This window comes from Protopterus annectens, chromosome 1.part2 (assembly GCF_019279795.1).
Source record: "Protopterus annectens isolate FY-2018-M chromosome 1.part2, PAN1.0, whole genome shotgun sequence".
Taxonomy (NCBI): Eukaryota; Metazoa; Chordata; order Ceratodontiformes; family Protopteridae; genus Protopterus; species Protopterus annectens.
Genome location: NC_056727.1, coordinates 1,020,452,430 through 1,020,466,740, shown reverse-complemented (window position 1 = coordinate 1,020,466,740; position 14,311 = coordinate 1,020,452,430). Strand labels below are relative to the sequence as shown.

Genomic DNA, 14,311 nt, shown 5'->3' with positions numbered 1-14,311 from the left:
CACCTGTGGGCTGGATGCTTGTACCATGAGGACAGAGGGCAATGCAGTAACATATCAGATTTCTAGGTGGTAAATATTTGTAGTTATTGCCTCATGCATGAGCCCATGGAAAAATGTGTAATGCATAGTATACACATCAGTCAGTGTCTATGCATGGCTGTTTTAAGATGCCCCATTTGAGTGTATGCTGCCCTAATCACCATAGGTCACCCACTTACTTGTCCTTGTTGGGATTTGACACATCATACTCCCTTTCTTATAATATCCTGGCAGATCAATTTAGTGCCAACATCAACCCCCTCTCACCCCTTAAAGGGCCCATCTCAATACCAAAAGATTGCCAGATTCTGCTAATAGTGGCCACACAGGTAGAAACCGCACTCACAAAGCTAAGAATACAGCATCCATGGGACCAGATAACATCCCGGGCTGTGTACTACATGAACTACAAAGTGAGTGGTGCACAGCTACAGTTATCCTGGGAACTACTGTCCCATCAGTCTGACGAGCCTGATCTGCAAGGGCATGGAATGCATTATCATAGAACTTATAAACAAAGCCATTGGCAACCTTCAAACACTGGACCCCACCCAGTTTGGGTTCGCAAAGGGCCAATCCTGTCTCCTGAACCTGATTTACTTCTTCAAATCAGTCTCCAGAGCTGTGGACAAAGGTAAGGTGGTCCACTCAGCCTATCTGAACCTCGCCAAGGCCTTCGACACCATCCCCCGTCTGGAATCATAGATAAACTTACTAAGCTGGGCATAAATCCCTACATCACTCGATGGGTTGCCAACTGGCTTACTGACAGAACCCGGACTGTAAAAGCAGCCGACTCCAAATCCAGACCCAGACAAGTGACAAGTGGAGTACCTCAGGGTTCAGTCCTGGGACCGCTCTTGTTTGGCATCTACTTCTATGAAGTACAGGCCAACACTAAGGGACTCTGGCTAACAAAGTTTGCAGATGACTGCAAACTGGGAGCCATTATTGAATCCCCAAATGATGCGGATATTCTACAAAAGGGCCATATAGAAACAGATGCTTGGTGCCAGAGCCATGTGCTCAAGTTTAATGCCAAGAAGTGTATAGTTATCCCTTTTAAGAAAAAACATGTACCCATGAATTACCACATAGGTGGCAGTACACTAAATACTGAAAGTGTGATGAGAGACTTAGGGACACAGGTGGACAGTGGTCTCACCCTCAATAACCACATCACCACAACAGTCAGGAAATCCTTTTATGTGTACACCTCATCACTAAGGGGTTTTAATCCAGAAAAAATGAGGTCATTGTGCCACTGTACTCATCCCTCATTAGACCTATTAATAGGGTATAATGCCCCATTTGGTATGCACCTCACAAGACATCTGCAACAGCTGAAAAGGCCGCAGAAATACCTTACTAAAAGAATCACAGGCCTAAAGCAGATGCACTATGCTGACCATCTAAAAAAACTCCAGCTATACTCTGTGGTATATCGTCTACTCAGAGGTGATCTCTGCTTAACATACAAGGCCATGTCAAACCGTGAGCTGTTGGACATGCTCCACTTAAAGAAATCCCAATCTCTCAGAGCCACAAACTCCAGGGATCTAAACCTTGTCATCACAATGAACAAAACATGCTGGAGGGATAGGTTCCTGACTCAGTGACTCCCCATACTATGGAATAGAAAGCCCATACATGTCAAGCAGAAAGCCTCCTTGGTCGTCTTCAAAAGGAACCTTAACAATAGGATGGGAGATAGGAAATTCACCCCGGGGATCATGTCAGTCACCCTGCTAGACAGGGGTCCAGGGAAGTAAATATTGTTGAAAGAAATATCCGGGGAATTGTTTGGCTAGGCTTGTATAGGCCCTAGGGCCAATAGCCTAGTACCAACCTATGAACCTATAAACTTCATCTACAAACGTGTTATCATGCCCCCCCCCCTTCCTGTATCAACATACTGAATCACTTTTAGCACCTTATCCTGCCCCCACCATAAAATGTATTCTCAGGCCTGAACAAAATGACAGGGTTCACTGTGCCCTGCATGGTATGTCCTATAGCTTGTGCACATTGCCACTAATTTGGCGAGCCACAACCTGACATGATAGTTTCATATCATTGGCGTGTATGCCCATACTGTCATACAGCAGTTCCTTTATCTCACCATTCCTTTCATCTTAAATCAGTGTTTGGGGCAGTGAAAGGTTACATTACCAGATGTCTTATCTTCCTTCAGGAGACCTATTTCACGTCTTTCAAAGTCCAGTGTCCTAATGCAGTAAAGTCCTCATTATTCAGTTGTTTGTAATAGCTTGGTTTCTTGCAATGAACGATGTTCCTTTCTATAATACTAATTCTGACTTCATAGCAGTTGTCTGTTAGTTATTACCATAATATATGATGCTGTCATCACAGTCAGTGCCATCGTGCTTATTCCTAATATTCCTGCGGCTATAGGCTACATAATTTGTACATGGCTTCTACAAAGCTAATGGCACCATGGGCATGCACCACAAAGCCAACTCAGAAAAAAAAAAACCAGTTCAAAAAGCAAGTAAGCCATGTTGCTTTTGATTGTCTCACCTTTTGATTAATTGGCTGTCATATAGTCAACTATTTCATTAAAGGGAGAATTAACAAAAATAATAATTAAAGTAGTTTCAATTAAATTTAATTTAAATTAAATTTTCAAAATGAATGTTATACTTCAGCCATATTTGTGAAGAACTACGTGAAATATTACAGCGAGGATGGTGAGGAACTGCTTTTATACTAAGTAAGTACTGAGCTGTAGCTGTCCTGTCTAAATACAGTAAACTCTCAGTTAAGCGGCACCCATGGGGACTGGTAGATGCCAGATAACTGCATTTTCTGGTTGCTTGAGAGTTAGTATTAAAAATAGGCCTGACTAATACTGTACCCTGTACTATTTGTTTGGTTTGACGTAGGTTGGGGAGAGGGAATTTATTCCTATTTTCCTTTTTAAAACTCTAAAACTCTAAAAACGTAAGTATTTTTCTGCGGGGGGGGGGGTAGAAAGTGCAACACATGAAAATTGTACTGTATTTTTTCAATTATTTATTTATTTATTTTCTGGTTGCTTGAGGTCTAGTTAACTGAGAGTTTACTGTATATCCCCTTCTACTTCATAAAAGAAGGCACTCCTAAAAAGTTTAGAGCAGTGTAGGAGCGCTGGATATATGTATCGCACAACCTAGACTACATTACGATTAGAACCAGTGGCCAATTGTAATTAATAAACATGGAAATATTTTTGGCATCATTTTCTTATCTCAGCTTCCAACTCCCAGAAACATTTATTACGGGTGTTTTGATAGAATCAACAAAATTTGAAGTATTTCTGATTAAAAAAAACAGAAACTTTATAATCCCATACCAGCATCTACACTAAAAATACAAAAACATTTTTTTACAGGAGGAAAGCCCTTCTGCATCCCCCCATATCTCCACATCTCTAAATATACTAACTCAGAGACTGCACTACATTAGGATAAGGAGAAACATCTTATCTCTTCTGTTCTGTGTCCTTATCATTTCAGATGGACTTTTGGTGAAAAAAGATTTTTAGTCAGTGTCCTTGTTTCAGTCAATAATTTTCTTTTAACTGATCCATATACATCTCTGTATACATATATGTGTGTGTCTGTGTATGTGTGTGTATACAGATATACATGGACACATATAAACAATATATACACATATATATATATATATATATATATATATATATATATATATATCTATATAGACAAACGTACAGAGTGAGATGGAAATATAGTGACAGCTGATGTAGAATACACTTTTATCGACAAATTGAACTATGAAATGATGAAATGATGTGTCTGAGTATAGGAAATGTCAATGCCAGGAACATTAGTTGCGTGGGGTGTGAGGCTTGCATTCAGGTAGACAGGTTGCTTACAAATGCAAAAGCTTTCAGGAGCACCAGATGTTTTGTCATTAGGTCTTGTATTAGTGTGCGTATTTGAGTGTGTTGCAGATTATGCAGATTAGGATGAGAGTAATGGTTAGGCAAGGGGATAGATGTGGTGTGCATGTTTGGTTATTTGAGGTGTGTGTGTGTGTGTGTGTGTGTGTGTGTGTGTGTGTGTGTGTGTGTGTGTGTGTGTGTGTGTGTGTGTGTGTGTGTGTGTGTGTGTGGGGGGGGGGGGGGGGGCAGTATTATGGGAAACATTTTTGTAATGTTATGTTTTGGGTTGGGTTTCAAGACAGTGGTAGGACTAGGGTAACTACACATGAATAAGGTGACACATGGGGAGATGGAAGCCAGTGAAGGCCCAACAGTGCCCTCCCAATGTTTCTGTGTGCTTCCACACACACGATGCAGAAGGATACCATCACCAGCTTGACTGGGCCAAGCTAACATTCCTGATCTATGGCTGTATCCATTGTCAGCATGGATCTGCTGCGTGATGTGATTGTTGAACTGCAGCCATAGATCCTTTCCCCCAGAGTGGGTGACCTTTCATGAACACACTCTGCCACGCTGCCCTACCTTGTTGCTCCAATGTCCAAGCCACTAGTAATATTGGGTTGTCTGCAGGGTACTCAGGGCTTCATCTGTCTGTGCCACAAAGCGACAAATACAGAGTTTTGGCTCTTTTCTTTTGGCGTTATTACTGCACAGCAAGGTGTGAGGAGTATCATTTTTTATTTGTCATTTTATTTAAAGTAGTTTGGGTTATTTTGCAAATGAGAGAAAACTGTTAGATTTTCTTTTGCATTCTTTGTTGCTTTTACTGAGTATGTTTGTCAGTGGGCTTTGTATGTGATGTATTTTGTTTGATGTTAGCACCGTTGAATGTAGTCAGTGACAAATACTACTTTCTAATGTGTGTGTGTGTGTGTGTGTGTGTGTGTGTGTGTGTGTGTGTGTGTGTGTGTGTGTGTGTGTGTGTGCATATATAAATATTATATATATATATATATATATATATATATATATATATATATATATATATATACACATATACATTTTTAATGGGGGTGGTTCTATGATATTAGCTAACTTCTTTATTTTGATATCCTTTATAGTAGCACATTTTTTTGTCAGGAATTTTACGTGGGCATGTGTTGCTAATTTTAATATTATCTGGATAACTTTACAAGCTTTGTGCAGACGTTTGCTATTGCCTTATCTTTTAAGTGAAATTATTTTCTCACAAATCAGGTACATATACTTATAAGCTACTATTGGAATAAAAAAAATCTTCTCTGAAGAATGAATATGTATGATTAAACTTAGGGATTATGTTGAGTTTTATATCAGGTAAATACAGCCAAAACATTACCTTAACATACCATAAGCCCAGGGAAATACTTGGAGTCAGTGTTAGCCCCACTCCGCTCACCCTCACTTCATTCGAGCTCACTCTGCTTCCCTCTCTGCCCCCAATTTCCACCCGCCCCCCACTACTCCTATATTTAAGCTATGCTCAGCCACTGCCCTCATACTCCCCTCATACTAAGATCCAATCATTCAACAGCCCTCCCCCACACCCATTTATTTTCTCTTCCATTTTTCCACACCCAGTTAGCACAATCAACCATCAAATTTGGCCCACCCCCCCCTAACAAAATGCAAACAGGTAAAAAAATACTAATTACCCTAATGCCTATGCTGTTTCTATTTTACCATCTTACTGCCTAAGTACAAATACTTGACCATGGTATTCACTACCCACAACGTCAAACAGACACCCATGACTACACCCATAACACCAAACACTGTGCCATTCCCAGCAAACCGAATATACGACCCTCAATAATGTATCACCCCTGTAAAACCACAAAACACAATTCTAAAGACAAAGACTATATAAAACTAATAAACAAACTCCTAAAGCTTTGAATATCCTGTCACTATAACCTTATAACATACGGGGATATTCTTCCCAGTCCTGGCCCACTCACACCCAATAACCTCCACTACCCTACCACAACCCCCACAGTCAAGCTACCCATGTATACTCCCACTAGTTCCCTCCTAGCATTTCACCTAAATATTAGAAGTATTAACAATAAGTTTCCCAACCTACATGCCCTCCTAGCAAACCACTACCCAGACATTGTGTCTTACAGAAACCTGGCTAAAACCTAGTACTACCGACAATGAGATACTACCCCCAGGATATAATGTAAGCCAGTTAGGCCGTACTACTAAAAAAGGAGATGGGATAGCAGTCCTTTACAAAAGCACTCTAACTGTTAACAGAGACACCATTCAACCACCCCAATTCGACAATGCTGAACTCCTCATAACCAAATTACAGATTAACCAGTACAAATGCTTAAACATCGTCTGCGGATACATTCCGTCAGGCAAAAACTTAAATACCCTACAGGATATCCTATACTAGTTATCCACTATTTATCCCCAAGAAACCATAGTTCTTGGTGACTTTAACACCGACTGGCACCCCTGCTCTTCTGAACCCACCCTCACTCCTATAAACTTATCTGGGTTTAAACAGACCATAACCTCTACCACTAGGATAAACAAACTGACCAAAAGGGAAAATATCCTGGACTGGATCTTAGTTAACATCCAACCCCAACTGTATACTGTTAGCACTCTCCTTGACAACCTTAGTGACCATTTTCTAACCTATATCATAAAACATAAGGTAGGAAACCCTCACCAGATGAAATATAAAACAGTGATAAACAGAAACATCCTTGACACTGCAATATTCCTAAGCAAACTACAAAGAGTTGACTGGTCAAAGCTAAAAAAATTACCATTAGAAGAGGCTGTAGCTCACTTTAACACTAAATTCCTAAGTATCTTTGATTCCCATGCTCCAGCACATACAATAAAATCTAGATCAAACACAGCACCATGGCTCACAAAAGAGACCAAATCTAAAATCAAAGCTAGAAACAGAGCCTGGGCCAGCTGGAGAACAACCAAAGCCCCACTTGACCATCTAAAATATCATCAACTCAGGAATGACACAAAAAAATCTATTTTACTGGATAAAAAAAGCTTCTACCATAATCTCCTACAAAAACTCCAAAACAACCCCCAAAAGTTCTGGGCAGGCTTAAATCAACTACTTCATCCAGGACATTCTACCACCCCAATCCCGGCTAACTATACCCATAGTTCCCCAGAGACCATAGCTAACGCTTATAATAACTTTTTCACTGAAACAATCCAGTCCCTAGCAAATCACCTAACCACCACAAACTTAAACCACACGCCTACTTTATCCACAAATCACCCTGAATTTAGCCTCCAATTTAGCTTCCAACCAATATCCACTAGTTTTATCAAAATTCTCCTAAAAAAACTAAAATCTACCACCGTCGCTGCTGACCTCCTCCCTGCAGAGTACCTACAAATAGCTGCAGATGCCATTGCATATCCCATATCTATCCTTATCAACAGAACCCTATCTGAAAATGCTATCCCCTCCCTCTGGAAAATATCCCAAGTCATTCCACTCCATAAAGGTGGTAGCTCAAAAGACATGTCCAACTATAGACCCATTGCCATTCTTTCCCCACTAGCCAAAATAATGGAGAAATGTATACACAAGCAACTAATGCAATACCTTACACAGAATAACTTACTATCCAACTCCCAGCATGGCTTCAGGCCATACCACAGCACCACCTCAGCCCTCCTTTCCTTTACCAATGCCATAAACAATAACAGAAATGACAATAGGCTAACCTCCACCATCTTCCTTGACCTATCAAAAGTCTTTGACATGGTCAACCATGAACTTCTCATTCTTTCTCTAAAATCCATCTCCTTCAACACGCACACTATCCAGTGGTTCCAGTCCTACTTAATTGGTAGACAACAGGCAGTACTATGGCAGGGTAAACTCTCCAGCCAGCTACCTCTCACACTTGGTGTCCCTCAAGGCTCCATACTAGGCCCACTACTCTTTTCTATTTTTATCAATAATCTTCACATTGCTATCCCTAAAGCTACCTGTATTCAATATGCAGATGATTCCACTCTTATCTGTTCAGCCACCTCCCCATCCGAACTACAGATCTTAACCCAAAATACATTTAACATTATTGAGAACTGGCTCACCAACCAATGCCTACTACTGAACCCCAATAAAACTAAACAACTACTCTTCACCCCCACTAGTAGATCTGCCACACTTCCATTCTCTGTCACGTCTAACAATGGCACCACTATCTCCCCAGATCAACACACTAAACTTCTAGGGGTTATCATAGACAATAATCTCAAATTTGACCTACAGGTCAACAAAACCATACAGACCATCAATAAGAAGCTTGGATCACTGTATAGAAACAAGACACTCTTAACCCCACTGCTAGGACTGAAATCACCCGATCACACCTACTCTCTACTCTTTTATGTGCCTCACCTGTACTCTCAAACCTCAATAAAACCGAACTAAGTAAGTTGTCCCATACCTACAACCATATTGCCAGATTTGCCACTGGCTCCACCTATAGAACCCATCACTGCCAGAACCTGAAACAACTAGAATGGCTAGAACTGCACAGCTTAATTCAATTCAATCAACTCCTAATAGCGCACAAAGTTCTGTATCACCCTAAACATACAGTCTCTCTTATAAATATTAAGCCATATAGCAACCTGAGATCCCTACTGTCAGCCAACAAATTACTGGTCCAAACCCACAAAGCTAATAACTCAGCTAGTGAATCCCTGTTCACCAACTTTGTTGGCAAAACCTGGAATGCCTTGCCAAACTATATAACCCAACAATCCTCCAAAAGTCTCTTCAAAAAATCCTTCAAACAGTATCTCAAATTGAATTGGCTATGCCCATGTACCAGCCCGGATTAAGTTATAAAACAATAGCATAATCAATAATTATCATAGCATAATCAGTAATTATCATAACATCTAATTACATCACCATGCTATGTATCCAATCTTACTTATAATTGTGTCTGTCCATGAGAACTGTGAGTCCCTACTAGGGACTAACTGTGAGTTACAATCTTACTTGTAATTGTGTCTGTTCATAACAACTGTGAGTCCCTACTAGGCAACATTACTAAACCAATGTACATAAGATATATTACCACTTTGTTTTTATATATTCTAATTGTTTTCTAACTTCTTGTGTAACCTTTGTATGTATGTCCATGAGAACTGTGAGTCCCTACTAGGGAACACTTCTAAACCAATGTACATAAGGTATATTACCACTTTTTTATATATATTCTAATTGTGTTCTAACTTCTTGTGTAACCTTTTGTATGTTTGACTATGTGGAGCTTTACTCCCCGGGCCTCCGCTGAAAATGGACATGTATCCAGTCAGATTATCCCGGTAAACAAATGTAAAATAATAAATAAATAAATAAATAAATATCCCCTTTCATTAGCTTTTGCATTCAGAATTTATGATGTATCTTAATATTGTTTTAATTCCTACCAATAGTGTTCATTTTTACCCAGACTTCCTTCCTACCTGCTCAGTATTAATAATTTAAAGTTTCCAAGTAAAGTTTACTTATGGTGCTATTAGTTTTTGTCGGTTCTAATAAAGTTCTATATAAAAATTCAGATGATCGATCTGCAAGATATTTCCTCAACCATATTAACTTCCTATATAACCTAGTATTTAAATGCATGCAAGCTGTCACCTAAGTTCATGATTGGAAAGTGTCATGGAAAAGAGTTATTTATGTATCTTGTACGTTTATGTCTATATCTGTGCATAAAACACACGCACGTGCAAATACAGTACTGTGAAATGACCAAATGGAATCATAGAGATGAACATGGAATAATATCTAAATATGAAGTGTTGAACTATGGTGTAAAAATCAATGAAGCCTACAATAAGTATACACTAAGTTTTACACGATATGTATTCAAGAACATTCTTAACAATTTTTTTCTGCTCTCTAGTCACTCAGAAGGATTACGCTAAGTGTACGTGTCGTCTACACTTTGTGGTAACCTTTATGAATCCCTGTCAATATTTAAAGCTACAAGAATATCAGTAGGAAAACTAAAATTAGGAGGAAGAAGGTGTGAGTTATGTCTGTGTTGTCTGTCCACTCAGAACGGTGCTCACTTAGTTTACACTTAATGTAGGCATTGTTGAATCCTAGGGCACGTTCAGTCATCACTTTACCTTGCAACAGTATTGCACAATTTACTATTAGTGTAACCAAATTTTGCAAACATCTGAATGAAGCTAATTTAGTAATAAAATACTAGTTCATTTTTTACATTGAAAAGAAAGTGTGTCTGTATACAAGTTGTCAGCCTAGTTGTCGCATTGATTTGCCTTTATAGTGCAAATATTTTGGTGCTTCTGTTTCTTTCAGTTCAGCTGTCATCTAACCAATTAATTATCATTTTGCTGAATGTAAATGTAACTTACTTTGTGGTTAACTACACCTGTTTGTGTTTTCCTTCTAAGCAACATAACCCTAACAGTAAATGCATTCTTTCTGCATTTTTTTCTTTAGATTCAGGTGATCAGTTTTACTACAGAACACAACTGGGACTCCCTGGAAGTTTTTGATGGTGGTGATAACACTGCAACCATGCTTGGAAGTTTCTCAGGTGGGAAATACTCATATATACATTAACATTTTAAGTCTGTGAGATACAATCAAACTACTGTTATGGCAAAGCTAAAATAGATAATAAAAGGTCATAATCTATTACCTACTAAGCCAAGCAGAACTATATTTTTCTATTCAATGCTATGTGGGTGTTACATTAATAAACCTGCTCTGGGAAGGTTATCCAGTTTTATTTGCATGCAAAAGTTAGTCTGCTGCATTTTTCAGACTGGAACATTTACAATCCTTAATTCATTATAAAATCTGATGTGCGTCTTCTGCCCTTACACATTCCAGTCAAAAGTGAATAATTTTAATTCCAGTTATCCGCATCATATTCATTCACATCTAGTGAATGATAACATCCCAGATCAGTATAGTAATATAATCCCAAGTTTATGTTATGTATGCTGAGCTAATACACAAAACGTCTGTACTGAGAACTATGTCCATTAAGCAAGACATTAATATGTGTATCTACATATTTATGGAGAGCAAGTCCTGTTATCAGTAAATCATGCAGCAAAAGTCTCAGTCAGCAGAAACTTCTCTTTCTTTCTCCAGTGTTTGTGCAGCTCTGTTGGGAAAAAAGCTACTGCCAAAACACTTGCACCAGGGTTATGTGTGCGCACACACACACACACACACACACACACACACACACACACACACACACACACACACACACATATTGTTATGTATGCATCAGATAGTTCAATTGATAGACAGAAGTAGATGTCATTTATAAACTGTTAAACAAATTGCTTACTCTTCTCTGTTTTCCCTTCTCAGGAACTACTGTGCCTCCTTTACTAAACAGCACCTCAAATCAGCTTTACTTGCATTTTTACTCTGATATCAGTGTTTCTGCTGCAGGTTTCCATCTGGAATACAAAAGTAAGAGATGCTCTATACTATAAAAGTCTGCTATTTAATGTAGTTTCAATTATAATTAATTCCTTGTTGATGTGTATTCAGTGCTGTTCACAATTACTTTTTAATGATTTGCTGAGCATTTATGATTTATGTTTTACCCTCATCTGTGTTATAAATGTCTTCCCCAGCAAGGCTTCCTTGCACGTTTTAAAAAGCTTCATCCCTTTCAGTTTAACCAACTAGCCTGCTTTGAGTACTCTGACTGGCCAGTGGTGTTTATTTCATTGTTAAACTGCATTACATCACATTTCCTTTTTGGCCAAAATGAGGCAATAAACCATTCTAGTAAGTACTTTTCAGTAAACTTAATATTCTTTCTCCATTCATTTTCCACCTTCTGTCCCAGACTTCTTTCAATCCCTTTAGAATAAGTTTGTGGTTTTCTTCTCAACCAGCTATTCCAATAGTCAGTTTTATGTTGGGCCATATTGCTAATGTTAACATTATCTGGATAAGTTTAAAGTCTTTATTTAGACAGTGGCATAGTATCTAAAACCTTCTCTGAGAAAAATTACTTTTGGAGATAAAGCGAGTAAGTAGAAAAGTTGTAAGAAAGTACTCAGCCCTACAAAATAATGAAAAGGTGTAAGAAATCCTGATACCTCAGTCTCAGGACCACATGACAACAAAGAACTTAAGAGCACTACTAGAAATGTAAAGTGCAAAATAAGCTTATGTTCCCTATAGATATCAAAGGAAACTACAGATCTCCCTTTAATTATGCCAGTATGTTAAAATAATGTCCGGCAATGCACTGAGCTTAAACATAATAGTATCACATAGTCTGGTTCCAAAGATATAGCTAATATATTAGCAGATACTTTCAGTGCTAACCTTACACCTCCTGTGTGCATTGTTGCCCCCCATTATCCCTGAAAATTTAGTTTTCCCAGAAATTACCTTTGAACAAGTGTTAGAAGCCCTGTCAAAGGCTACAAATCATTCATCTATGGGACAAGCAACATACCAGGCGACATTTTCATTAGTGTCAAATATGCACTCTCTGAGCCTCTGCTTAAACAGTTCAACCTTAGCTAATCCATAGGGCTTGTGCCTAATACCTAGGGAGCCTATCTGAATCCTATACAAGTCCAGGTGATTATAAACACATCAGATTATTTGAAGTTGTTACAGGGGCTGTGGATAATGGTGATCCTTTGCACAGTAATTTCAACCTGACCAAGGCTTTGGATACTATCCCCTCCATGTAGGCGTTATTGAAAATTTAGACACATGTAAGGTAAACCGCAACATTGTCTGCTGGACTACAAATTGGGTTTTCAACAAATCTCAAACTGTGAAAGTTGATGTTACCCCTCTGAACATAAAACTGTAACTAGTGGATATGACAGGGATCAGTTCTGGACCCTCTCTTGTTTGGCATTTATTTTGAAGACATCCAATATATCAGAATTGTGGTTGACTACATTTGTTGGTGACTGCAAGCATATTGTTCAGTATGAAATGTCACAAAGATAAAAGCCTTAAATTCTCTGACTTGTCTGATATAGTAAAACAACTCTTCTTATACTCAATAGTTTACAGGCTGAACCAAGGTGACCTGGGTCTCATTTTTCAAGCTGCAAAAGATGGAGGTCTATTTGACCTCTTAACCAGTGACTCTAGAAGTACCTGCACTATTGACTTAAATCTGCATCAGCAACCTAACAATAAAAGTAAAGGTCCCAAGTGGTAGAAGCAGCCTGATCCAGCCAAAATCAACCTGGGGAAGCTGAGAGATCACAATCAGGAAGAACTGAACAAATACTAAAAGGAGTAGCTTGAGAGTAGGTTGTGGTTCAGGAAGGAGAGTGAACCTTAGTTTCAATATGGAAGTTCAAAAGTTTTCATATTAAATCACTTCAAGTCTTTGAAATAAATCATCTTTATTCAATATTCATTTAAATAGCTTTATTTGTATTAGCGCTTTTGTCTTATAGACTTTGTCAAATCAACAAAAAATTATAGTGATATTAGCTAAAGCAATGCTCTTTTATCCTAATGTCAGCAAATAGGCATAGCAGGAGCAGTTGTTGTGACTGGTTTTCCTATTACCCTTTTAATTGGCTGTAATTGAAGCTTCCTGATTTGTTGTGCTTCCTTGCTACTAATTTGTATAAGGTTCTCATCATCCTTCCAGTTTAGTTTGTCTTCCTTCTTTTGTCAACATGCACAGATCTTTTAAGGGTAAGGGTTCCTCCGGCTTTAAAAAAATGCCAGAAGTGCAGCCACAAAATTCCATTGTTGGATTTCCATTCTCTCTGCATTTATTGCCTGGGTCCCGTACACATCCAAGAGGACTGGAGCATATGTCATGCTTTTAACCATCAAGCCCTTGTTGAAGGGCTCACTAAGCTTATTTTGAAAGGCTTCCTTCTTTCTGCTTTTAGTGAAGCCTTATCTTCTGTGGACAAAGCAAAAACTGACATTTCCTCCCCTTCATTCTCATTTTTTTAATTTTTATTTATTTATTTATTTAACATTTGTTGACCGGGAAAGTCCAACTTGGAACAAAGCCAATTTTCAGCAGAGGACCAGGGAGAAATGCTCCAGGCACATGTCTTTGTAACGTGGGAAGAAACCAAAGCACCCGGAGGAAACCCACATGAATACAGGGAGGACATGCAGACTCCACTCAGAAGACACCCCAGCCGAGAATCGAACCAGAGAACTTCTTGCTGTGAGGCGACAATGCTAATGCTGTACCACTGCACTGTCCAGCTGCGCCTCAACTTAAGTGGACAAAGGAAAGAAAAAAAAAGTCTCTCGGTTCCGACCTC

General features: G+C 38.8%; 1 protein-coding gene across 1 annotated transcript in view; it reads left to right on the top strand.

The window, feature by feature from the left end:
• LOC122792225 (CUB and sushi domain-containing protein 1-like) overlaps positions 1 to 14,311 on the top strand; it is a 3,080,606-nt gene that overhangs the window by 1,669,234 nt on the left and 1,397,061 nt on the right. The window contains exons 31-32 of the mRNA XM_044059969.1: positions 10,497 to 10,593; positions 11,388 to 11,492. Coding sequence (XP_043915904.1) covers positions 10,497 to 10,593; positions 11,388 to 11,492 — 202 coding nt within the window. The remainder of the gene's footprint in view (positions 1 to 10,496; positions 10,594 to 11,387; positions 11,493 to 14,311) is intronic.